The following is a 26,244-nucleotide window of genomic DNA, read 5'->3' as shown; positions in this document are numbered from 1 at the left end:
TTCTGGCCACCTGGTGCCTTAGGGTGGCTTGTCAGAGCGAGTGAAGCTGTATGTAAGGCCTGTGGGCCTCACTCAAGCAGCCATGGTCTAGCTTGTGATGTACCTAGCTGAACTGAACTGTACTCTTACAAAATGACTAAATGGCGTTTGGCCCTGACTTAATTTGTGGAAAGAGCGTTCAAGGAAAACTGTAAATCCACAAGGAAAGAGGTTGAGTGCTCTGTTTTGCTAGAAACCTTAATAGGGATATGGCATTCTTTAACCCATGGATGAGCCCTTGCATTATGTGGAGTTTTATCAACAACCTGTGCTTTGTGTCTCTGTGTGTAACTTGATGTGAACTGTGCCACTGTCCCGTGTGTCTGGCTCCCTGTACATTTTCCCTTTCAGAGATGTGGAAGGATGTTGCTTGCTGCAAGTGTGCTGAGTGGCTGATAAGCAGAGTGCTCCCTGCCTCGCTCCCCAGAGCAGCCTGACAAAATGTCTTCTGCTTCCACATTCTTCAAGTGATGAGGGGAAGAGGAAGGGCAGTCCCAGAAGGGATTTGGTGCTTACTCCACCCTGAAGTGTAATGTGTGGTAGTGTTCTGTTTGGCTTGATTGTGCATTCCTCTTCACTAACTTCTTTCAAAAAACTGTCACTACCTAAAACGTCTCATTTTTTTCTGGTTTAGTCTTTTTGTGGTTTGCATACAGTTGGCAGAGGGTCATGGGCTTCCCTAGAGGGCAGCTCACAGACCAAGTCTCATGTGACCTGCTCTGCGGGGAAGTGAGGGAGCACTGAGGGTCTCCAGCCTGCGACTCCTACCAAGTGTCTGGGCTGAGGCGACACCAATCTCGGGCCTCCCTGCAGGCTGAAATTGTAGCCTACAGCACAGAGAGAATCCACGTTCATGGAGACTAGAAGATTTTAATGGTCCTTGCTGGAATTGAATATTTTGAAATAGAAATTGGGTGCGAGTCTATTGAATAACTTCCTTTCAGTCATTATTGCTTGCTCAGTGCTCCTGGCCGGGCGCTTGGCTGCGAGCACTGCGTTTGCCGAATCTTTGCACTTTGCAGCCCTTGTGCTGTGCATTACACATGTTGGTCACAGGCGCGTAACAGTGGCCCCTGCTGAAAGCACTTGGGTTGCCAGCACACAGTGAGCTGTATTTTTGTTTATGGTGAACAGTGTGAACACTTCTTGAAGTTGTTTGAATGCTCAAGTAATGAGTACCGGTCTCCCAGCTAGTGTTGCATCCCGGGGACTTCAGAGGACAAATGAGAGCTCGTAAACCACTCTGAACTCCCAGTTTGATGGCTTTCAAATGATGGGTTATTTGAGATGTGGGAAGTAGATCTCACTCATGTGAAGGACAGGCTGCATGATTGTAATGACCTTTGTGCACTTTTCCAGCCTGTATTGGGAATAAAGAGTCTTCAGTCTTGCTATGTTTGCGCATTCCTGAAGTGTCTGTGCCCTACACGCTGATTGTGGCATTTGACTCCCCAGTAGCGCAGCCTGTCCACTCGTCTTGTGACCTTTTTGGGGTGCTTTCAGCTCTCAGCCTCCACATCCCAGAGTGTGCACAGCCAGAGGAGGCAGCACCAGTCAGTGGGTTGACTCAGGGAGCAGACAGGAAAGCAGAGACAAAATTTGTAAAGCACTTTTGGGTTGGAAAATGCAGCAACACTGTGGTTCTGTTTGTCGATGGAAAGATGAGACTGGGAGCCACACCCTGCATGCAAGAGACAGAGGATGTTGTAGGGGAATTAAAGCCTTGCCACGTTAGTACCTTTATTATTTTACAATTGGATTAGCAGCAGTTGAACCACCAAGCCAAAATGTAAGCAGTTGTGTTGCTCATACCACGCTGTCTGGATGGGAGGTTGCTCTCCCCTGTGTGCTGCAGCTCATGTAACACGAAGTAGTTGTCTCTGGGCCGAGCATGAAGGCAGGATGCACACTGAGACATGTTTTCCAGCCTTCCAAAGGTTTACACAAACAACTTTTTCGGCTTATGTGTTCTGTAGAGTTCCAAGCTTCTGACTCTATTTTTTAAATACCTGCAGGATTTGCTTTGCCAGGGGTGGGGTGGGGTGTTGAACATGTCATTTTGCACCCAGCCACGAGCTTCTCCTAAGGGGTCCCTGTATCAGGCTGGCCAGTTCTCCTCTCTGTAGAAGTTAAGGTGAGAGTCTCACCTGGCTGGGGAGATGAGATGCATCTGATTCTCAAGAGTTCAGAGGATTTCCCAGATCCTCCAGCATAAATATGGGATTCAAAATGACATTTTAGAAACATGTGCTCCCCGTTGAGCTGCTGTTAGGAGGGAGATGAATATTGCTCAGAATAAACCCAAACTCCAATTACATCTTAACTAGATTTTCTTCCTTTTAATAATAATAAGTACTTTAAGTGAATTTGTTGCTTAGGAGCTGGACTGATTGCCTGGTGTGAGTCATCAGTAGGAGAAGAGCAGTACAGACTGTGAGTGGAAGCATCTGGCGGTGGTCCTGCACAAAGGGTAACTGATTTGATCCTCTGTTTGCCCAGCCTTAGTTTTGGAGAGGACTACAAGAATGGAGGCAGCAAGAGGAGAGAGCCCTTGGCTTCACTGCAGTGGTTGTGCTTATAGTTGTTTCTGGCCCCATGTGGTCTAGGAACCTCGAGTTGCAAGTGTCCGTGTCCCGTTTTCAGCCCTCCCAGCCATTCAGTCAGGTGCAGTTCACGTTAGCTCTCAGGGAAACTGCAATCAGTTGAACTGTGCGTTAGCTAAGGGATAGGCTATTTAGAGAAGTAATGAGACCATTTGGGATTGCTATTCAAATTTTGCTTAATCATAACATCGTAAAACCTCTTGACAATTCTTAGGTAGTAAGAGTAACATGAAGCTAACAACAGGTTACAACATTGAACAGGAGAATAGTAACTTGAAAAAATAATGTTTACTTTAAATATAAATGCAACTATTAAGAAGTAATTCCAGATGTTTGGTTATGGCAGGATTTTAGTGATTATAGTCTTAGCCCATTTGTGAATTACATTATTGCATTTGAAAGTAGCCAATGAATTTTTTAAAAATGAATTCATTCTTCAGGTGGTCTGAATAAAACTGTTTGTTTTCTATTATCTGAGAAACAAATGGAGCAGAATCTGGTTTATTTATGAAAGTAAATACAAAAGGTCTGACCCCTGGATATTGCCTTTGAAAACTGAGAAAATGCTTTTCCTGGTAGCTGATTCTTTCTTGAAGCCATTTATTCTTTTTGAAGATAACGCCAACCTCTCCACCCCCAAATTATGCCATATATTTTAAAGAATGCTTTGAAATGGTTTCATCTCTTTATTCTCATGAGGTCTTCTGCTATTGTATCAGCTCTGCAGAAAGCAATAATGTGTTACGTTTTACCAATGAAGACAGAAGGTTTCAAAGTTACAAAACCTTTTTTTTTTACCCATACTGACAAGTCTGTCCTGAGTATTTTGGGGATGGGAGCAATAGCCTGCTACTTTCTTGTTCACCGCGGTGCTTGCTTGTTCCTGTAATTGCCTGCTAGTGACTCCCAGGCCTCACTGCATTCAGTGTGGGCATGGAAGTTTAGGAGGACGTGGACTGGGTGAGAAACCCCAGTGCCCGTTTTCTGTTTTTAAGCCCTGTCTAAAGGGCACCTAGAGTCTACATGCGAATTGTAATGAAGCTGGGACCAGCCACTCTAAAATGTCTTGTGATCAGTATGCTTGTTGTCTTCATGTTCTGAGAACGAGTTGGTTTGGAGCCCTCTCTATTAAGACCGCTCAGGATGCTGACAGCTGAAATTCATGTTACATCTGGCTCTCCACAAGAAAACATTGTTCCTTTATTAGATTGCTGTTTCAGCTTAAAGCCCAGGATGATTAAATTGCAAAGGTTGTTTTCCTGCTGGAGCACAGGCTTTCTTCTGTCTGAGTGCTTTTTGCCTGTGCTTCATCCTCTGTAGTGATTTCTTGCAAGGGTGGCAGTGGGCGCTTTGCGCATGAGTGGAGCGCGCTGCAGTAAGCGAGTGGTGAACAATGCAGCCCCCTCCTGCTCCGTGCTGACTGCGCAGTTAGGAAAACAAGTCCGTGCTCACAAAGGACTTGTCGAGATCATCAAGGAGTGGAAGTCCGACCAAATAAAATTATGGTAGTGAGCAGCAATTCAGTGCAAATAATGTGTCAGGCTTAAAATAAATATGTATGTGTTACTTGTATGCATTTGTTATATACATACAGCTTTTTCACCTATGTCTTTCAAATGCAGGGCTAATTTTGTGGGTGGCTGATTACACCTGAGGTTACTAATAGTGAACTCAGCTACATCAAGAGCTCCAGGAAGAACTGTCAAGCATTTCTCCCTTACGCTCTGGGCAGTTGCAGGCAGTGGTGCTGTTTCCATTTGTCAAATAGGGATATCCATAACTTAGAAACAAGACTTGCAATTCTAGCACAGCCCATCTGCAGGAGCAGCACTTCTGCAGTGAGAAGCAGGGAGGTTTCTATCACAGCTGCTGTTTCTCTCCCCACGCTGCTCCCCGAGGTGCTGGGGCTTGGGCTGGACAGGAGCAGCGGGGCCTTAGGAAGAACAGTTTTCAGCATGGGCTTAAGGCTGTGACTGCATGTTATGCAGTTGGCTCTTACTATGGAAGAGGGCACAGGAGTTTATTTACAGTTAGGATTCAGTTGTGGTATCATCATCTCATCCTAGCAGTGCTTTGCTGCAAGGTAGTTATTTTTATCGCTGCAGTGTGTCTCTCTTACCTCTCGTGGCTGTGGCTGTGTTGTTGTGTTGGCATCCTAGAAAAGAGGGCTTGGTGTCAGCCAGTGAAACAGGCATCTCTTTTAATTTCAACAGCTTTACAGGACCAGAACAAAGGTGCACATTTTCTAGCCCTATAGGTTTAACTAACAGGCCCATTTCATGCCCATTCAGTTTTATCTGGGATAGATATTGCTTGTGTAATGCTCAAGAAGGGGAAGGGAAGAAATAAAGCACAAGTTACAGTTGAATTTAGTCTGGATCCAGTTATGTGTAGATCTGAACACAGGTGATACAGAAATAAATGAAATTTGATGGCTTGCAGCATCTATACTAAACAAGCATATGGCTGCATCCAGTTTTTAGGGTTATTGCTTTTATTTTTGTAGTATGAGCCACTGCTTTTCCAGCAGCACATTTCCTCTTCTACTGGGCGATTATGAATGCAGACAGATGAGAAGATTGAACCTGATGCTATGTAACAGTCAAATTCTACTTGTTGTTTATAGCAGGGATACTCTGTGGATTTAATGGGAATTAACCCTGATTTTTGCCTCTGTACAGGAATCAATGGGAGGCTTTTGTCCAGGCTTGAGACTAGATCAGGATCAGCCTGTGATTGCTGTGCAGAAATGCTCCTTGCTATGTGCTGCTGGGATCTAGTCCTTGCCCCTTTCCTTGCATATCGTTTTGATTATCAGTAGTGGCAGAAGCCCTTCTGGGTTGTTCAGCCTAAAAAGCATCCGTCGTCAGAGCTCCTCCTGGAGGATGTCAGCCCGGGCACAGGAGGTGAAGGAGGATCATTTCAAAGACCTTTCCCAGAGCAGGTTTTTCCATATTCTGTCATTTAACTGGCAGCTTACTATAGCTAAAGCGATTTCTTCCCACCTTCTGTAAAGGTTGAATAGCTCACAAGCAGGCTTCAGCAGCAGCTGCTTATCTGACAGCCATGGATGGGGCCTGTTTGCCATTTCTGTGCAAAGTGAAGGGATTACTTAGCAAGTAAATACAGGAAGAAACTTCTCATACTTGGTAGGGAATAGGAGAAAATCAACCTGGCCTTTTATCCTAGGGCTGTCTGGAAAAGTAATGCTTCTGAGCAGGGGCAGTAAATATGTTTTTTTCTCTGTGAGCTGGATTTATGTCAGCTGCAGAATATCAGCAGTTTTTGGAACGAGTCTGGGCCTGGGAAAGCCATCAGTGTAACCGCCCCACGGTGTACAGCAGGCGTTGTCGCAGCCCGCAGCGGGGCAACTGAGGCGAGTGCTGTTCCCCCGGGTCAGCAGGTGGCACCAAGTGGCCGGCTGCAGGACCTGCCTGCGGGCATCGTGCCCTGCAGCTGCGCCCTCGCTGGGGACCCCAGTCAGCTCCAGGCGCCCCTTTATCCGCTGGGGTGTCCATCTCGTCGGGGTGAGCTCGGGAGGTGGGGGCACGTCGCTGTGCCCAGCCCACGCGGGGGTTATGGGCTCTCAGGGGAAGTGCTGGGCTGGCTCTGCAGCTGGTGCTGGGCTGAAAGGCATGGTGCTTGCCAAGGAGCCCTGCGCTCTGACCTGTTACCTGTTTGGCTATTTTCATCATCACAGGGACAACTTCAGGAGAGAGAGCAGAAGGAAAGAAACAGCAGCCATTTATAACCTCTCCTATTCCCGTAGAGGAGGTGTTAGGCTCTTTTGTACTTACCCTGCAGATAAGTGCATGCAAATTCTAATTAGAAACCAGCATGCATATGCTACCGGTGTCCTGCTGCCTGAAGAGGAGACCCTCAAGTAACGAGTTGCGTTGGTGGGCTACCACTTTGTTGCTAGGGAGAGTTCAGAGCGATGCACCAGTTGGCATATTTAGCTGGATGAGCTCATCAAAATATTCCCAGGACCAGCCACAGTCAGTGTGTGTGTGAAAAAAAGAAACGTTTCTTCAAATCTATGTTAAAAGGTTTCTGCTGGTCAAACACTTCTGTGACTTCTTAAGCGTTTACATTTTTTCATCAGAATTTGCACCATTTTTTAAAGGTGTCAAGGCTTTCTTTGCCCTTCAGGTTTTTCTTAGCTGTCTTACCATGGGTCCATATGCTTTAGTCAACATTCAGAGATCTACTTAACAGACGGACTGCTTTTGAAAACAACAATTATGGAAGTGTTTTACTGCACCGTTTCATTTTCATCCTGTAGAGCTGAGCGTGACAATTCTGCATATGTGTATGCAGCAAAACATTGGTATTTAAGTTTTGTTTTTGTAAAGTCCTTTTTCTTCCTCTTATTTTAAGAGGACATTGAGCATTCATTTGCTTTCTCAAGGGCTGTTTGGTATGTAATCTGTTCTTGAGCTCGCACCTGGGCTTTTACTCAGTCACTGATTTTTTAAAAGTCTTGAGTCGTAACTTTACTACTTCCTTCCAATATATGTATGTTGTTTAAACCCACCATGTTATGTATTTTTTTCAGAGGATTTTAAGAAGAGTCTGATGCTGAGAATAGATTAAGAAGAATCAGGATGACGACAACAGTAGCGACAGATTACGACAATATTGAAATCCAACAGCAGTACAGTGATGTCAACAACCGCTGGGATGTTGATGACTGGGACAATGAAAATAGTTCTGCTCGCCTGTTTGAGCGATCCCGCATCAAGGCCCTAGCTGGTAAGTACCTTCACACAGGCAAAACACTGGGACTGCATGTAGGTGGTAGCATGGGATCCTGTCTGTCTTCAGTGCCTTCACCCTGTCAGTCAACTGGAGCTGAAATTTTCCTGAGGTCAAATGCAGTTTGAACACTTTTTGAGATTTGTTCCTCCATTGACATCAGTGGGACATGATGGTCTCACATTGCTTTGCAGGATGTGCTTGTATATGACATTTCACAAAACCTGACGGCTCGAGTTAACTTTGAAGACTTTGTTGGTGTAAGCACAGGAGGGCAGACGTTTCATCCGTATTTTATTTTTTCTTAATTATAAGGTTGTACTGACTCTTTTTCTCCCTCCTTTTTTGTGTGTGTGTGTGTGAGGGTGATGTGTTTTACTGTTATCCCTCAGTGATACCTTAGGTATAAAAACAACACAGATACAGGTATCCTTTAATTACATTTTCATCTGCTTGGGTTAAAATACTACATTGACATGTTGGAAAGACAGTGGTATGGAGAAGCTACAGAGGTTAACATTTTGAATCAGAGACTCAGATCTTGACTGTGGTTGAAAAATTATTTCAGATGCAGATTCTTGAAAGAGCATCTGCTCAGGCAGAAGCTTCTGGAAACTTGATCACAGCAAAGGAATTTCTTTGGAGAGTATCCCAGTTCTTTGGGGTATATAACCAAAGCTGCTTTAAATTGATTTCCTTTCAATATAAAGAACAAGATAACGAATTCTTAAGCAAATAAGACCAAAAACAAAATTCTCGTTTTAAGCTATTGAGACCGACCAATTTCAGTGATGTTGCATGGAAGTAGCTGCAGGTAAGTTATAGGCTTCCTAGGCATTCCAGTGCTGCTTAGCCCTAGAATTGACTGCACAGTATAAATATTAGTCACTGGAGAGCAAGAAAAAATGTTTTTAAAAAGACAGCTAAAACCTCTTTCAAATAATAATTGTCTATTTAGTCAGTTGAAGGACACTTGCTGCAGGTTAAAATATATACGTTAAAGAACTTGAAATTTTTCAAATGAATTGACACTAACTTACTTGAATCTGTGGAAAAGGGGGTGCTAGAAAATGTGTTTAATCTGTTGCCAAAACTACCCTGCTAGATTATACTGGCTGGCAAGTGCAGTGTATGTAATTGAAAGTATAAAATTCCCAATGTTCTCTGAAGGTACATGTGGATAATTAGCTGCTCATTTTTTATCCTGAGTGGGTTCTTTGTAGAAGGTATTGGTATCCTTTCAGCCACACCTTTATGACTGCAGTGATACAACAGAGTTAACACTAACTTTCTGTGGCCACAGCTGACAACCTTGCTCTGCTTGCATACGTTAATATAACCTTCTGGGTGTCAAAATTCCTGATGGAGAAGGTAGCAGTAACTATTCCATTTTCGTATTACCTTTCCAAATAGATTACTTGAAATGTTACTTCTAGCCAACAATATTGATTGTGTTCAGAAGGTGCGTGTGTTTTGTTGTATGATAAATATGCCTTTCTCATGGAAGAGATTTCTGGCACCTTTAAAATGAGTTTTTTTAATATTTCACTGTAGAAATAAATTTAGAATTCTAAATTACTTGAGCAACATGCATGATTTATCGGTCTCATCAGATATTAACCATTTTGGTTGTGTTCACATTGTTTTGATTGGTGATGATGTTAGTTTCCAGATTTGTAAAAAATCAGAAGGATAACAAAATTCTGCTTCAAAATATCTTCATTTGGAGGTGTTCAGAATATCTCAGCAGTCCTGTAATGGAGGAATTGGTAGATGGAGAAAGTTAGTATTTAGTAAATAATGCTGAAACTACAGATTTTCTGGAGTAGCAGAGCTTCTGTAGTACATGCTGTCTTCTGCTGAGTTACACTCTCATCAGCAGAGAAATTAAATTTGAGTAGGTCTGCTTTTGCTTAAAACATTTTCCTATTGCATATTAAAGGCTGAACATTAACCAAATTTGTTTATGCAGCAAGGAGATTATGTCATGTCCTCGCAGCTCTGAGGCATTGCCCTGCAAAGCAATTTTTATGCATTCTGTAAATGATTTCCTGACTCTCATGGTACTATGCCCACATTCCTGACCTCTGAACAAAATGCCTCAGTAGCATGGGACATGCTGTAAGCATGGAAAACAGCTCAAAATATGTGAGCTTTCCACTATTGGAATTTTAGTTTTAAACCCAATATTTTATAACAAGTTGAAGCAGGTTTATTAAATTTACTGTACTGAGACAAAGGTATCATCTGCTTAATCTGTGATTCCGATGAGACTGACTGAGGCGCAGCATACCCTTTCTCCTCTTAATGCCGCTGTGGGAATGCATTAGATGCAGAACACCTTTATGTGCCAGGCTCAGGGCAGGATCAGGTTTGGAGCCGAGTAGCAGGGGGATGAAATAGTTCATGCAGGTGTGCAGAGAGCAGATCGTGTCACCCTTATGAGGCAGGTAACCGTATCGGCTTAATGCAACTGCTCGCAGAAAGGGGGGATGAGTTAGGTCTTGATGCCTTTAGAAGACCTGTTAATTATACAGCAGCTCATCACAGAGTACATTTGCATTACAGGTGAAATGCCTGACCTAGAACAGGGCTGTGCGAAGTGGGGTCAGAAGTAGCTGGTCAGATACATATGTTGGTAGGTTGGTATAAGTTAGTGCTAGACAAGAAAAATCTTGACCTGAGTTTTTTAGTTTGATCTTGTTTGAGGGGAAAAAATGCATTTTACTCCTGCCAGATTAGCAGACATAAACTATATTACCTTCCTTGGGTGTGGAACTGCTTTTAATACAAATCTCATTAGCAGGATTCAGGTCCCACATCTCGCCTTCACTGCTCTCAGTTGTTTCACTTAATTTTACGGCAAGCGGAGCTCCACACCTGAGTAATGAATAATAAACATGAAACTCTTACTTCAAGGAGAAGTAATGCAAGGAAAGTTCTTGAATTATTTAGGTAGCCTAAAACAAATACCAATTTCAAAGCAAGCCATTTTGCTGAAGATTTGATTCAGAGCTGTATTTAAACATTGTCCCAGAGGATTATGTCTTTCTTTTTTTTAAAGCATTTACGCACAATTATTTTAAATTGGTATATTTCGTACCTCTAATTTTCTACTGTTAGTGTTGATAATACTGTGTGCTGCCAAAACTTGGCTGAGCGTGAGCCGCTGCTGCAGCACTGCTTGAAATCCTAATCATGACGCAGGGAGAGAGGAGCAAAGGGAGGTTTGTATTGCAAATCAGACGGTATAGTTAAAGACTGAGCCACGATACTCCCAGCACCGTTCAACATATATTTTCTGATATGCTTCCTGGTGGGTAGCCTTTCCTTGCGTCTCCCCAGAAAGGCAGAGACTTCCAGGTTGTTTATAGCTAGGGAAATTGACTCTCAGCCTAGAGCTGAGATAGCGATAATTTCCGTTATTATGATCTATCAATGGAGACAGTCTTCGTCTGAGATATCCTCTAATTCAGCTTCCTGTCACAGGATCAAACATGATAATCACTGCCTGAAAGCCTGTGGCTGGTACTGTGCACAAAGCCGGACTGGCTGATCTCAGGAGGCACTTCTGGGCTCTAAAATCCCAAATTTGACTGACTGCTCCATTGTTTCCTGGGTGAATGTCACCACTCTCCAAGGCAGAAATAGTCATGTACCATCTGCAGGGCCTAAATTCGTTAAGGAGCAACCAGTCTGCTCTGACTTAGAAGGACAGTGGCTTGTTTTAGGCACCAGCATCTTCCCATGCCTCTGAGTCTCAGGGCAGCCATTTTGGATTGGCCATCTTCGGACAACAGCATTTTTCTTTCCAGAGGTTCTAGATTAATCTCATCCCATGACTGCCTGGGGATGTCCAGCACTTTCAGTATGTCTTCCTTTCATTGAACTGACAAGGTAAATCAAAAGACTATCGATGTCTTGCAGTTTATGAAACACACTTGTATGTAGCATTATCTCCTTGTCCTAGTACAAAAGGTTTCAGAATAAAAAGACCCAGCACTCGCCCCATCTGTAAGATGCAACAAGCTGTTGTGGTCAGAAGGAGAAATGCCATCAGCATTTTATGCTGCCTGACTAATGGCTGGGTATTCAACATGAATCTTGCTGTTGGTGCAAGCATCTTCTGTCCACATCCTTCAACAACTTGTGAAGTGCCTCTACTGTGAAGTTCCATCTTGTGTTGATTCTAGTTTACTGTCATTCAAATGAAGCTTACTTCCTTTACCTTAAATGAAAAGAAAAGTTTACAGAGCAGGTAGGCAAGAAGTGGATTCTGTAGCCAGAGTCTGATATTCTGTTCTAGAAAGAATCAGAATGGCCCCATCTTCCAGCAGGACGGTGAGATGTTTAAAGAGCAGTGCAGGAGGCTGTAGTCAGAATAATCTGTGATCAGAACATCATAATGGAGAACAGCTCATTTATAGCAGGTATGAGAAATAATAATAGAGAAGCACTAACGTCAGCACAGCGGCTGATAACAGATACTATCAAAGTGGTCTGTATATCACGAATACCAGAACGCTAATGATAGTTTCAGTTTAAACTGAAAAAAGTGCCTGGGAACTCAGCTTTCAATCAGAATTCAGATTTGATGAAGGGATATGCAACCAGATTGGTTGTCATTCATGTTGAACTCACTCGCTCTGCAACTGATACGAGAAGAGGGTAACTGATCCCTGCTTTGTAAAGTAAGATACCCCACTGTAGGAAATCATCTTTCACCTGCCCTTGTTCTCCATGGTTCTTTGGAAGGTCTTGCTGGAAGACCAGGTAACTCTACCTGCTCAGCAGAAGCCGAAAGGATATCGTGTTTGTGCAAAATTCTTCATTCACAAATCCTCAAGTGTCGCATTTCGTCCATCAAGGACCATTAGCTAAGAAGATTTGCTGTGCAGCGCCTTGGCTAACAGAGCTCTTATGAAAGCCTACAGAAACAGTTCAGTTGTTCAGCAGAATTTTTCATGCTCCGTCTGGGACTGTGACATTCAGACGTACCATGCTCGCTGGCTCAGCTGCTGTTTTCAGGTAGTATGAGAATTGTCACCTCCAAAACTTCCCCTTTCTTCAGCTAGCTAATTCAGTATTAAAAAATGCTTGGCCTAAGGTCATTCACTTCCCTGCTCATTTACGTTTTGCCCTTTTGTCCTCTGTGTTCACCTGAGTGACCAGAAGGTCTGTGACTCAGCTGTCTGGCATATGGATTGAAAATAGTTTCAAAGTTTATAAAATAACAGAGGCATATCTTCTTAGCACAGGGCAGATGAAACTCTGCATTCCATTTCCAGCTCCACCTAGGTGACTGAGCATAGGTCAGGATACTTGCTAGTGTTGTACTTCACCGTGTTTGTGGCCCTCCTACGGGAAAACAGGTAAAGAGACTGCACTGGTAGTGTAGCTTTCCTTAGTTGTCCCTCTTGGCTGGAGAAAAGAGGCTGGTAATTCATGCTAGTAAATTGGCTTCTCTAGAAGTAGAAAGGGAAAATCATTAAAATCGTCACTGAAGTTAGGGTACTGAAAAGTTTCCTCTTCAGTATAGAGCAGTGCCTGTTTCTTGAGGATAAAAAAGGAGAAGAAAGTCTGTGCTGGGTACAGTATGTGGGGCTAATTAGCCCTTTTGGCCCTGGTACTTGAGCTGTTCCCATGAGAGCACCAGTACAGAAAGTCAGCAGAAGAACTGCCCCAGAAGCCAAAAGGAAGGTCCTGCTTGTAGGAATTTTGAGGTATAATGTACTTTCAGGTCCCTGTTGTCTAATTTCATTCTTCTAGCAAAGTTTTTACTGCTCCAACCACGAGTATACTGAAAGAAGAATTCTGCACAGTCAGAATGAAGTTTCAGGTCTCAAGTTAATTAAATGTTTATAAACATCCAATACCTGAGGTGTTTGGGACTTGAAAACCAGTTTTGTAATTTCAGTAACAAGTGTTTAAGGACAAAGAAATCTGCAGTGTATTAATGCCTGTAAATAGCATGGAGGCAAATGGAGATCAAGTCTGAAGGCCATGTGACGGATTCACCTGACAGTAAACGGAAATAAAAGCTTTCTGGCAGTGAAACTGCAGATGCATTTTCTCAGCATGGGCCTGGCGGTGCTGGCTGTAAGTCCATGGTTAGCAGCCAGAGGACCAGTGCAAGCTTACTAAGGTGAGTATCTGATTTTGCTCAGATAGAAGCTGATGAAACTACTCCACCTAAAGCTTTTCCAAGTGTGGACCTCACCCAGTGCTTTCCTTCTGGATTTTATGTCTGGGACAGTTCCTCAGCTGTAGTTCCCAAGCTGCTGTACTTGACCAGAATCTGCAGGAGGCTTGTGCTGAAAACAGGAGCATCGTTCTGCATGCTCTGTGCCACGTCAACATCAAGAGAGAGAAAGTGCGGCAGCAGCGAAGCTGCTGTCTTAGGGCACGTCACCTGCAGTGCTGGCTGTGACTACGACGAATGCTGAACTTTTATCATAAAGCAAGGAAAGCTTCGCCCATCTGGCTCTGGTGATTAATGCATTTGCTTTTGAAGTTGCTGGTGAAGGAGCATTTCCAAAGCAAATGGCAAAAACCAAACAATAAATAATATATTGTTCTTAGCACGTTTGTTTGTTTTAAAGATCATTAGTAGATTGACTCCCCTCCAAAAAACATCCTTGTATGTCTCTGCTACATAAAAATGGCTTCCAAGTAAATGTGAACACCTTGTATTCAGTGATGTTCCATCAGAAATGTAATTTGAAGGGCCATTTGTATCTCATTGTCACGGTAGCATGATTTTGGTAACAGTTAGGCATAGTTTGGAGTTTTGTCCTCTCTTTGGAAGCAGATGAGTAATGTGCAAACAGCATGGAGGTGTCGATCAGATCTTTGCAAACTGATCGGGTACCAGATCCATGATACCATGTAGCCTCCTGAGTATAGAGCCAAGCTTCTGAAAAAAGGAATGCTGAGGGTAATTTCTGAGTTATCTGCAATCATGCATGCTTGTCTGCTCGATGAATAGTATTTAGGATTGCATAGCAAGGGAGCGATGCAGGGAAGTGACGGCGGCCTTGTGAATAACTGGTCCAGCACGTGGTGCTTGGGCGGGACGCAGCAGGCTGCAGGATCGGATGCTGAGCTGCCCGTTGCAGGGACATGGCAAGGCACAGCTTCCACAGCTACACTGCGTGCAGAGTCTGGCAGCTGCGGTCATTCTACGTCTCTGATTAAATTCTTTCAAGATGAAGCAATATCAGGTTGGAGAACACACAGAGAGCCCAGCGTCTTAGCAGTGAATGGGGCTGTGTTGATGGATCTTCAGATCTTTGAATTCCTGTGGAGTAAGGTCTCGGGCTGGAATACACGTACCGTAACTGCTGCTCGTAGTTTCTCATCAGGTCTCCAGATGTACACCAGGCCTTCCTTCACAGAGGGCTGACACTGTGCTAAGGACAGCAGTTCGGTAATTCGGTAAAATAAGGTATGAGAACATTCTTGTAGTAAATGTAGGACATGTGAAAAAGTGCTGTAGTTGAGAAGTGATTAAATAATAAAAAGCTATCTGTACCTAGAGGCAAAAGATGGAAAACTAATGTATGTTCACTGACTGCGTGTGCATGTATGCATATGCCTATCTGCTTTTAGGATCTGACCAATGAAATACCCACAAGGGTGAGCCTGACAGCAGTAAATCTGCTCTGCCATACCTGGCTGTTAGATGCGCAGTCACTGCACTAACATTCATGGTCCGTACAGGCACGGATTTTAGGTGAGCGTGTTGCCTTATCTCCCGGACTGGCACAGTGCAGCTCTCCTGTCTATTGTAGTTTTCATCATTCATTTATTACCATGGCATCAGGAAAGACTAAAAGCACCAGGGGATGTGCTTTTGGCTGCCTGCAGAACAGAGAGGAGTGGTGCAGCGCTCTGCAGCAGCGACAGGCAAGCCCAGCAATGAGAGGCGGGTAGGGCTGGGTGAGTAAAACACTCTGGCTACCCCAGCTGCTTGAAGAAAGCAAGAATACTGCCTGTGAGATACCTCCCGCATAGCTGGTGAGAGCTGAGCCAGGCACGGTAGTAGAGCAGGGATAAAGCCACGCTGAAGTCGGGAGGTTAGGAGAACAACCAACCAAGCTGTCAGCTGGTATGGGATTGGCATCTTCCTGCTGGCTTCTGTGAGACCACGTTGACTTACACTAGCTGGGGATCTGAGCCATAGTGGCCATCATGGGGAACTTGAGCATTAGGCTTTTTTCAGCCTTCATCTTTGCTGTTGGAACCAATGTTTTGGGGATATTTAATGCAGAGAAACCATGGGATAACTAGTAATGGCTTTTGGTTGAAATGCAGTTGTTCTAGATATTTTGCTGCATCATCTTAATGGAAAGGATTTCTCATTTATAGAAACTTTGTGCCAATACTGGCAATATCTTTTTTTTTTTTAATTTAATTTACAATTTTATCAAGGATGAGCTTGGCCGTGGATGCACTTCAGAACCTAGTCATGAGCCTATAATTTAAAAGAAGTCTTTCCACAAAAAATGCGTATGCAGAATTTCTCTTCTTATGTCTTTGAATGTTTTCTTATGTCTTTAGCAACTAACTAGTGATGTTTCTGTATTTATTTTATTTATTCAGCCAAATCTGCAATGTGCCTTGAATTTTTCTTTCTATTTGTTGCTTGGATACTGCATGAAAGCACTCCCTGAAGTATAAATAATGTGTAGCAGAGCATACTGCAAAGCGAAATTCAATACAGGATTAAAAAATGTTTACTAATTTCTGTTAACCTTGGAGCTTTTCTAATGGGGAAAGATTAGTGATGAAATCATCCCCTTGGATCAGAGCTTTGATTCTTATCTTGAGGTAATATCCTGGAGAGATAGAAACCCAGATTGCCTTGGGAGGTGAATTGCCTTGATGGGAAGAGGCAAAAAGAATAGTAACAGGAGTGAGAACCAGACAAGTACAGAGGATGATGAAAATTCATTTCCAAGTGCTACTTCTTAGTACCTGACATTCTTCCTAGCAGTTCTGATCTCTTCTAGTGAGCAAAGCAACCACAATTTTTTTTTTTTCAATCACTTTGTGTTGCGTGACAGTTTTTTATGTTGTTTTTCTTTCTTTAAATGTTATTAAGCCTTTAAGGTGGATGTGTGTCAGGCATGGACAGTGTTTGTACATCTAAGTGTGCATGTGTAATATTTACTATATGCTCTTTATATATAAGAATGAAATACATGGTTTACTGTGGAATAATATCTTCAAGTTTCAGACAATCAGTACTTGTCAAATGATCATTATGCTTTTTTGCAGACAGGCTATCCCCAGACGGTGAAATTTTGTGGGTGAGGTTCACAGGAAGAAGGTTTTAGGCTAAAGAGATGTTTCATTTACCTTGGCTTTAAAAGTGAGGCTTTCAGTTCATGGTTCTACATCTAGGATTAAAAAACAAAACTCAACTTCCAGCAATTTTTTTTTCTTACATTTTCCTTCTGCTTTCTGTCTGGTTTATTTTGAATGAGCTACAGGGTCAATGCAAGCCTGTACCAAGGCTGTTCTGGAGCTTTGTTGCTTGGGTATAAGCAGAGCTAAAGTTCTTTAGGAGGCCCAGTTAAGTTCAGAGGTTTCTAGTTCAAGGGCTTGAGTTCCTCCGTGTATGGAACTGGTGGAACGGAAAGGTGCCTTTTCCCTGAACTCACAGTCTGTGTGTGGCTGGTCACCATTAAGATATATTTGCAAATATTAACACAGCCTATATGTTTTCTGCTCTATGTATGGGAAGCAGGGGAAATAGTAGAAATAGAGACCCTAAAGATATGTTCAGCTTACTGTTTTTACCCTATTTTCATTTGGCTCAGTGGAAATACAAGATTAATCACTCAGGCATGAAAATTCATAATGCAGCAACACTGCTTCTTCCTGTGTTCACAGTCAAACTCTGGAAAAAAAAAAAAAAAAAAAAAAAAAAAAAAAACAGTGCAAGTGGAAGAGCACAAAAAGGACTGGGGAGTCTCTCTTTTTCCATCCTACATATAAATGTAGGTGCAATTCAGACAGAGGAGGAAAGGGGTGAGAGGAGTCAATCAAAATAATACCAGCTTCTAAAAAAGCATGTTAAAACCTGTACAATTTATTCTGGAAGAAAAACAAGAAGTGTTTTCATGACAAAATTTCAGAGAAAGCGAGTATGTTAAGTGCATACCTGTGTACTATATTTGATTTTCATAGGCTTTTTAAAAGGTTTTTAAATCTAAGTCAAGTAGCAAGCCAAGAGCATTTCATGGGCCACAGAGAAAACCTGTGAATGTAATTTTTTGGGTTCTTCAGGGACGGCTTCCCTGCTTTTAGTTCAGAGCATGGGAAAGCCATACAGTTCAGAAGAACCTGTTTGGACTGCAATATGTACCAACAGAAACGGTATTTTTTTTTCCACACGTGAAGTGATCGTGTATCCCTTCCCTGCAGGCTTTCCTGGCAGACGTTCCACTGTTGCAGTGTGCAAAGCCGTGCTCTTGCAAAAGTCATGTCAACTTTCCTGTTAATCCGGGAGTTGTGTAAACTGTTCACGCTGAAACCCGAAACCAGGTGGAACTGACCTGGTTTGAGCAGTAAATTGATATTCTGGCCTGATTTGCCCAAGGATCCCCGAAGGTTTCGTTACAGCGTGTGGGTTCCTCCCGAGCAGCCCAGGAGCAGGGCAGTGCCTGGACCCCGCAGAACACTGGGAGGCCAGCCAGGGGAAGGCGTGTGAGCAGGCCCTTCTGTGATAAATCCTTGTCCCTTGCTTTTTAATTTGTCCCTTTCCCTTCCCTCTCGATTCCACTGGGTCTCCCAAGCCCATGTGTGTCAAGGAGAATACATCTGGAAGGGACTTGGAGCAGCAAATGCCTTCGTAGTTGCCGCTGACCTAAAATCCCCTTCAAACAGAAGTTAATTCTGTTCTGTTGTTCTGAACTGTTGCTTCCGAGAAGCTCTTGTTGTGTCTGGGGCTTTCTCACCTGATGCAGCAGTTACTACACGTGGCAGGATAGTGAGTTTGGGAGAGGAGCCCTTCTGTTGCCACCAGTACCCACAGCAGGGAGGTGTGATGAACTTGGCGTGGTGATGGGCTCCTCTCTGCTCCCGCATCTTGTATGCGGACTGGAGGGAGAGCAGCTAGCTCTGCAGGGCTAAGGTTGTGCAAATTGTCAAATCTGATAAAAATAACTGTTTCTAGAACAACCCACAGCAAGAACATCTTGCCTTAGTGAGACTATCGCATATGCAAGGAGAGATTCTCCTGTTACTGAGCAGACCGAGGCATTGGCAGAGAAGTGGAGAGGGGCAGATGTGATGGAGTTTCCAGTTCCTAACTGTGGCGCTGAGGGGCTGTGTATGAACTTCACCCCCTGTCAGGAGAAGAACAAATGTTTGTGTGATTTTTGGTGGCATTTTAGATTAATAAGTCATCCTTTTTATCTCACATCTTTTTCTAGTTAGTCACCAAGTAGAGAATTTAGAAGAGCAAATAAGAGTAAAAAGGAAAGACAGAGGTGATGATTAACCAGATTTGTAATTATTGTAAGCTCTGGAGTGCACGCTGCTTCTCATTAGAAAGATAATTGTCTTTCGTGGAGTTGTAAAATCACATCTTTGTTTCAGAGCACAGCAGTGCAAAGCCTGCATTTATTTTATGGTACCCGGGGAACATTTTGTGAAATTCCGCATTGGTTTTTCACATATGCATAGATGACTGGTTTTGTGGGCGGGCCTGTTTGGGACTTTGTGTCCACCACACATGCTGCCTTCCCTGTCGACCCAGTAAAGCCAGCCAGCTTTGGCTGACTGGACTGGAAGACAGCATGGTCTGACGGGTGGATAAGGCTGTCAGGCCACTTGTAGCTATTCCTATTCTAGTGAGGCTGTGGGAGTACAGCAAAGGTGCGAACCTAATGCTTGTTTTCTGCAAAAGTTATCAACTGGATCTTTAGCCTGGAACTTCTTAGAATTTTGTCTGTAGGTTTTTTTGGGGGGGATACACTAAGATTTTAGTTCTGGCATTTTTTTTGGCTAAGAAAAGCGATGGTTTTATTCAATCTTAGAAACACTAATAGTTAGGGATTTGGATGGCAATTTTGCTAGCTTTAACATCGCTTTTTTCCCTTGAATTGTTGTGTGGTCAGAGCCCATTCACCTCAGCAGCACTTTTCAGAAGCAGTGCCAAGACAGATCCTGGGACAGATCCTTTCTGTTCTGGGGCAAGCACCTGCCTCCAGATGTTGCTTCTGTATTCATATTGTTCCTGTAATCAACCTCTTGTTCTCCTTGAGGCTTTGCAAAGCTCTAATCATGTCAACTAAGTCACGCTTTGCATTACTGCATGTATTTATGGTTAAGTGGATAATCACTTGCGTTTTTATTTAATAACTCTTAACAAGTACACAAACAATGCAAGCCGTCATTACCAGTCAAGCAGGGAGAGGTACAATTCAACGAATACAAGCAAAAAGTATCTCACAGCAATGGGAGGAAAGTGGGAACAAAATTTAAGAAAAAAATCCCACCTCCCTCCCTGGCTACCAGAAGTTAACACATGATTTGCTCCTTAGTGTTCTCCACCACTGTAGTCAGGGATGAATCACACCATGGACAATTTCAAGCTGGGCTGATTTGATAAGTTACACTTGGATCAGTGCTCAAACGTTATCTTGTTTATGGCCTCTAAAGCATTAATTCCCCTCCATAACATATAATCTAATTAGTATTGTCAAGAGTGCAGTCAATTAGAGAGAAACAGAGAAAATGAGTGAAAACTAGCTATAAAAAGGGCTTTGTGCATGTGAAAACCTTGGGATCAATTTGATGCATTGCTGTGTAACAGCGGTAAGCAGGTCCCAGGGTCACTGGTTTGGAGTCAACAGCAAGTGAATGTATTAGGGCTGATGTTACCCAAATAAAAATGGGAACTGGCGGAATGCCCGTTTTTAAGAAGTTGCTACATACAGTGTGAAGTTTCACAAATCCAGGCAGATCCCCATTTTGCTTTGCTCTTTTTACTGAATTACCACCAACCTGTTAAGTGGAGCCTTCAAAATGTACGCAGGAGACGCAGCAAAGCATAAGTGATGTTCTGGCAGATGAGTTGGAAGCACCCGGTGATCAGGGCCATCCCAAGGAGCTGATACCATCATTAACAAAGCTGTCACATCTGTTGCCTGGGGACCTGTTGTTCAGCCCAAATGCCAACCTGGATGGCCGCTAAAATGAGGTCAGAGTTTCACAGCCAGTGCTGCTGAGTTCTCCATAATGTCTTTGTGTCGTGTGTCCCTGTGCGTTAAAGCTTGCACAAAATCTGCTCAGTTCAAACACATTCCTCCCCTGTCCTCTGGTTTTCCTCCTGCTTGCTGTGTAGCCTGCACTGCTCTGTACCTGCTGCAGCTCCTTCTCTTTTTCAGGTGGCATGGAGTGTTACAGGGCAGGCCAGAACTGGGGGGACAGGACAAAAAAACTGCTCAAAACCCAACTTCTGTTAAGCTTACGATTCCCAAGAAATGCTAACCAGATTCAGTTGTCCCATAGGGGATGATCCAAAGTGTACATTCATGTAGGTGTTATTAATGTTTTATGACAGGGTGGGGAATGCCAGCCAGTGTTTTATATGGGTCAAAGCCAAATGATTATTTTTATTTTTTAATGTTTTGTTTTTGTAATATTTTACTTTTCAATATTTTTAATAACAGCCACGTGCATTAGTGCATTGCCTGCCAAAGGTGTTGGGAAAACTTTCAGCTGGGGAAAAGTTCCTGGCTCCTGATTTATGCCCTTAAAGATGATAAAAAATAGTCCAGCTCTCCTGTCACTCACTTGGACCTGAGGGCTGCCTTGTGAACTCACATAGCAACACCTGTTTGCTCAAGGTGGGACAGTAATGAGCCGATATGCCTGCAGGTAGGGCCTGGCTGCCTGCCTGCTCTCGAGGGGAAGGGTTTTGTTTAATTATAACATAGCTCCGGCATTGCAGGCAAAAGCTGCTGTTGGTAGAAACCTGCAGGAAAAAATCCTGCAACAGAAATAAGCCTGTACTTGTGTGCTGGGCAAAGCGTGCTCCTGGAGCTTTGAGGAGCTTGCAGTTGGATGTTAACGGCTCAGTTTACTGAGCACTGCTCTTGTGAATTGTGGAGCCCTCTGTATTTTTGTCTTCCCCTTCCCCCCAGCCTGGAAATCGGGTGGCCGCTGCCGCACTGCTTGGGTCTCAGTGCCAGAGGGACAGCTGGCTGTACAGAGATTACCAGGGGAAGGTTTAGCAGGAACGTGGGGCTCACCACGCCAGCATCAGTGCATTGTTGTCTTGAGAGCAGCATCCTGCCTGCAGCAGCAGCAAGTACAGGTGCTTCCTCAAGTCCCCTTCTTGCCTTTCAAACACTTATTTTAGGGCCCGAGCCTGCAGCACCTCGCTCCGTTGTCCAGCGGTGTTCCAGCCGTACAGTCGCTTTTCTTCCCTGACGCTGTAAAAAAATCTGCTCTGGGCAGCTGAACAGGCTTCAGTGGCACAGGCGTGGGTAGTGCTAGAAAGACTGAAGGCCAGCTTTCAAAAAGACCAAAGCATTTTAGGCTCAGCTTGAAGTCTCCTGTAGCACCACAAGTCTTGTGTAAACACAGCTCTATTGATATAAAGGGGTTCACTGCAATATGCTAGCAAAAGCCCTTCTGTATCAATACAATAAGGAATTCTGGGCTAGGGATAGGTTGTTGTTTTAAGCAAACCAGTATAGTTAAAAGCTATAAATATTTTAAATGTATTTATGACTTAGGGAGCAGTGTGCCAGGCATTTCCAACAGCCTGTGTGTTTTTGGAAACCCCAGCTCTAGTTGAGAAGTGTTGACTTCCATCACTTTTCCTGAATTTATAACTGCTCGTGGCTGGATTTGTTGCCCATTTGTTCCCCGGGGTGCTGGTGATGGCTGGTTGGATTTCCAGCTTGAGCCTCGCTGGAGCCGGGGCTGCAATGAGCTTCTCCCACAGAAATTGTCCTCAAATTACTATATGACTCAAAACTTGTGAAAATACAGCATCAAAACAAAGGCAACATTTTGAAACGTTTAATGAGGGGATGGAGTGGGAGGAGAAGAGAACATTGATTCAAGTGGAAAGGAATTTGGAAATGCAAGAAATTAAAAAAAAAAAAAAAAAGAGAAAACGTTTGTATGAATGTTATCAGCAGTTTGAAAAGCAGGCAGGCAGACAATTCAGATTGGGGATATATATGCAGAATTGACCTTTTAATTTTGCTTAGAATGAGTGAGGGTAGGAGCTCCTACACCTGGGGGATGGCTAACGTGTCATGGACCTGATGGCATCTTCAGGAGCCCACCTCAGCCCGCAGGGACTGGTCCTGCACTTGGCTGGGCCCCCATGTACCCAGCCCCCGCCATCCCGCTGGCTGGGTGGCCGCATCCCCGGGCTGTGCCAGAATCCTCAGCACCAGCAAGCGACGCGAAACAGAGCACCAGGAGCGGGCTGCTTAAAGAGTCTTTTGGCCAGGGCTTCGCTGGTTCCTGGCGTGGTGGCGAGCACGGCACGCTTCTTTGAGCCCTCCCCTCGCCTGCTGCTAAATACTGGATGAACATTCCTGTGTACGAGTTGCTTTGTCAAGCGAACAGTCTCGAAAATGAGCGACGAGAAGCGCCCTCCTTTTCATGCGATAGTAATCTGAGACTTTTCCGTTACATGAGGCTCTCGACAAAAGCTTGTAATTCCACCAGCTTTGTTCAGGGAGATACCACTGGCCCCCTGGCCGCAGAGGTGCCCCGGGGTCGGCGGCCGGGCCCTGCAGCCAGCTCTCCCGGTGGGTCGGGTGCTGCTGAGCGGAAGGAGCCGCTTCGGTGTTTCGCCCGCCGTCTGGCTCTTCCCCTGCTCCGCCGCCCCTTCGCCCTTGGTACAGCCTTCGTTTCCTCCAGAGTGCCGTATGGTAATCAAGTGACATCAGCCTCCACCCGGGCGGCTGCTGATTATGTTACAAACCAGCAGAAGGATCTGAGGTGTGCGCGGCTCCTGCAAGTGCCGGCAAGGACGGCAGAGCGTGGCTCCCTGCTGCTTTTACCAGGCGGAATCGCAAGCTGGCTTTTATTTGATTGAGTTTTGCCAGTGCTGGGCGAGCGTTTGAAACCTGATTTAGGCACTTGAGAGTTGCCTGGAGTGGAGTGGGGAAAAAACAAGACACCAAAAAACCCTCCTGGTGCTTTAAGTTTGAACCCGTTACAGGCAGTTTACCGCCAACCCACACGGCTGGATTTTGAACCGAAGCTGTTATTTGCTTAGGGCTCAGCGAGAGCGTTTTCTCTAGGGACTGAAGCCAAACTTCTGAGGAAGCTGGGATTTACCTGGATGTATGGTAGAGAAACCTGTGGTTTCTTTATGCTGCAGTTCATCGTATCCCTGTGTTACCTGTAAATGGAATTACAAAAATCAACCAGTATGCCTGGGCCCTTGTCCCCAGGATATGCAGCCCAGGTACCGTATAACTATAATCAGTTAGAAGGAAGATTCAAGCAGTTGCAAGGTAAGCCCGTGCTGTTTTTTTGTAAGTGTTGCTATGATATGATCCCCGTAAACATGTTAGCCTGGGCTTGTTCTCATTGAATCAAGGCTTTAACGATAACAGAGGCCAAAAGCAGTGCTATGGCACCAAGCTTTGCGTGCTTTCAGAAGGTACCGTGCAACTTTTATCCCTGTGAAGGTGTCCTCAGTCTTACAGTGTTACGGTGCTGGTTCAGCGCTGAGCCACTCAGCCGTGCGGGTGAGGACTAACCAGACCAAGTCACTTTAAACAGTAAGGGGGAGAGTGAGGAAGTGGTCTTTCTGTTTATTTTTGCCTTAAATAAAATACAGTTGTAACTGTGGAAACTAATTGTAAAATCGTAGCTTTGTTTGGGTGCACTTTGCAGTACAGCACCTCTTTCTAACTGCCTGCCTGCACCTTGTAAAGACGGGTAGCTTGATTTCTTCAAATCAGGAGCACTTGCATCGTTTCCAAACAAGCTGCTTTGCTTGAACTCGTGTTGATAGTAGATCACTCAAAAAGCATTCACACAATTCAATGTTCCTAATTTTCTTTATCATGTACTATTCTACTTCTAGACAGAGAGAACGTCCTGCAGTGCCTCCCCATTACCTTCTCTATCAGATGGGAAGAGAAACCAGGGGTTTCTATTGGGGAGCGGTGGCGTGCTGGATAGAGGGTAGGCCTCTGAGCTGTGCTGGGAGCCCGGGCTCTCAGCGGTGACCTAGAGGAGGATTGGGCCCGGCGTCTCCCTGCCTCAGGTGCTGCTGCTTCCCTGTTCAAGGCAGGTCTCAGGGATGAATGAACTCTTGGCACTGCAGTTTCAAAATCAGAAAGAATTCTTAGCCAAAGCCAAACCTCCTCCTTCTCTATATCCATGTGGCTCTGTAAATAAGGCCGGAGTACAGTGAAGTTCATCCCTTCTGTGCAAGTTTCTTATTTTACTGTGGTCTATGCCACAAGCGTGGTCCTGTGGTTCCCGTCCGAGAGGGAGGAAGAGCCTTGGTTAGTGCAAAGAATGTTCCTATTTGTTGGCTTAAGGAGGGAGGCAGAAAAATCTTTCATTCATACTACTTTGTTTATCTCGTAAACTGGCTCGCAGTAATGGCTGCGTACTGGATGTAATAAGATAAAATGACAGCAACTTAAACACTGGTAACTCAGGCATTCCTCAGGCAAGGCATAGAAAATCCAGGCTCCGAACTTGCACACAAGGGAATATGTTAGAGGCTTTATCTTGGTCATCTGTCAGATCTTAGGCTGCAGTGCTCGCTTTAAAAAGAGTGCGGTAAGTCTGTGGCACAGGGGAAGAAGCGCTGGCACATGCCTCTTTCTTTGCTGGTTAAGTTAGCAGTATAAAGAAGGCAGATTTTATCATTTGCAGGGTCACTGCTTCAGGAATCCATTATCTGTGTGTTTACATCACATTGAAAGAGGAAAGGAGACCACAGTGTTGAAAGCACAGAAAGTGAGTTTTTGCTTCAGTGGAATGTGGTGTTGACTTGGGGGGAGGAAGGGGGATTGCAATACTCCCCTTAAATTTACTGCAATTTCCTGTAACGAAAGAGATAAAATGCAGGGAGTTCTTCTGAAAAGAGGGACTTTGCAGTAGACCATCCATAGCTGTTTATTCATGCTGCAGAGAGGACAGACAGGCTTGAAAAGTAGTGCTGACAATGATCTCAGCCAGGGTGGAGCTTCAGTACAGGAAATGTTTTAAATTATGCACTAGACACTCCCTGAAATGCTAAATAACTATACAAAATATTGTGTGCTGTAAAGGGAGTGGCTTAACTGCAGACACAGAGGTGTCTTTCCTTGGATTAATAGCTCTTTGTTTGGAGAGTATCTAACAGCCATTATTTGGTAGTTGCAGAAATTTCAAGTGACTTCTGTTTCCTGTTAGGGGCTCCGGTAACATCACAGGGCCTTCTGTGGCACTGCAGGCTGTTCCATGCATCCCAGGCTTAGACCCAGCCAGGATGAGCTGAATACATGTAGGACTTTTAAATTAAAATTCTGTCACCAGTTGGAAGGGGTACAAGCGAATAAGACCAGAGACATTTAAAACATTTTTCACTCTCTGGTAAAAAGTACCTTTAAAGCTTTACTTTCTTCTTATCATTGTGCTTTCCCCCTTTATAACAGGGTTTCACCCCTCTTGCCCCTGGCAGCATGGCTTGGCACCATACAGGGTACCTTAGACTCCACCTGTGTTCTTCCCACACTGAATTTGCCCCTCATTTCTCACAGTTCCTGAGAGTATGCATGTGAATCCATGGCTTTGCACTAGCCTGTAGCAAGGTATGGTTCAGGCCTAGCAGAGGTTGGAATCT

At 44.2% G+C, this 26,244-nt stretch overlaps 1 protein-coding gene across 6 annotated transcripts in view; it reads left to right on the top strand.

The window, feature by feature from the left end:
- SPTBN1 (spectrin beta, non-erythrocytic 1) overlaps positions 1 to 26,244 on the top strand; it is a 134,902-nt gene that overhangs the window by 32,649 nt on the left and 76,009 nt on the right. For 4 of the 6 annotated variants that reach the window (XM_035565501.2, XM_050710061.1, XM_035565500.2 and 1 more), the window contains one exon: positions 7,201 to 7,397. In XM_035565501.2, the coding sequence (XP_035421394.1) occupies positions 7,250 to 7,397 (148 nt within the window). In that variant the 5' untranslated portion in view covers positions 7,201 to 7,249. Of the gene's footprint in view, positions 1 to 7,200; positions 7,398 to 22,549; positions 23,909 to 26,244 lie in introns of those variants that run through there. The other 2 variants (XM_035565504.2, XM_035565505.2) reach the window with 1 other exon arrangement.

This window comes from Cygnus atratus, chromosome 3, assembly GCF_013377495.2.
Source record: "Cygnus atratus isolate AKBS03 ecotype Queensland, Australia chromosome 3, CAtr_DNAZoo_HiC_assembly, whole genome shotgun sequence".
Taxonomy (NCBI): Eukaryota; Metazoa; Chordata; class Aves; order Anseriformes; family Anatidae; genus Cygnus; species Cygnus atratus.
Note: the sequence above shows the minus strand (reverse complement) of the source record. Positions and strands in the feature narration are given on the sequence as shown.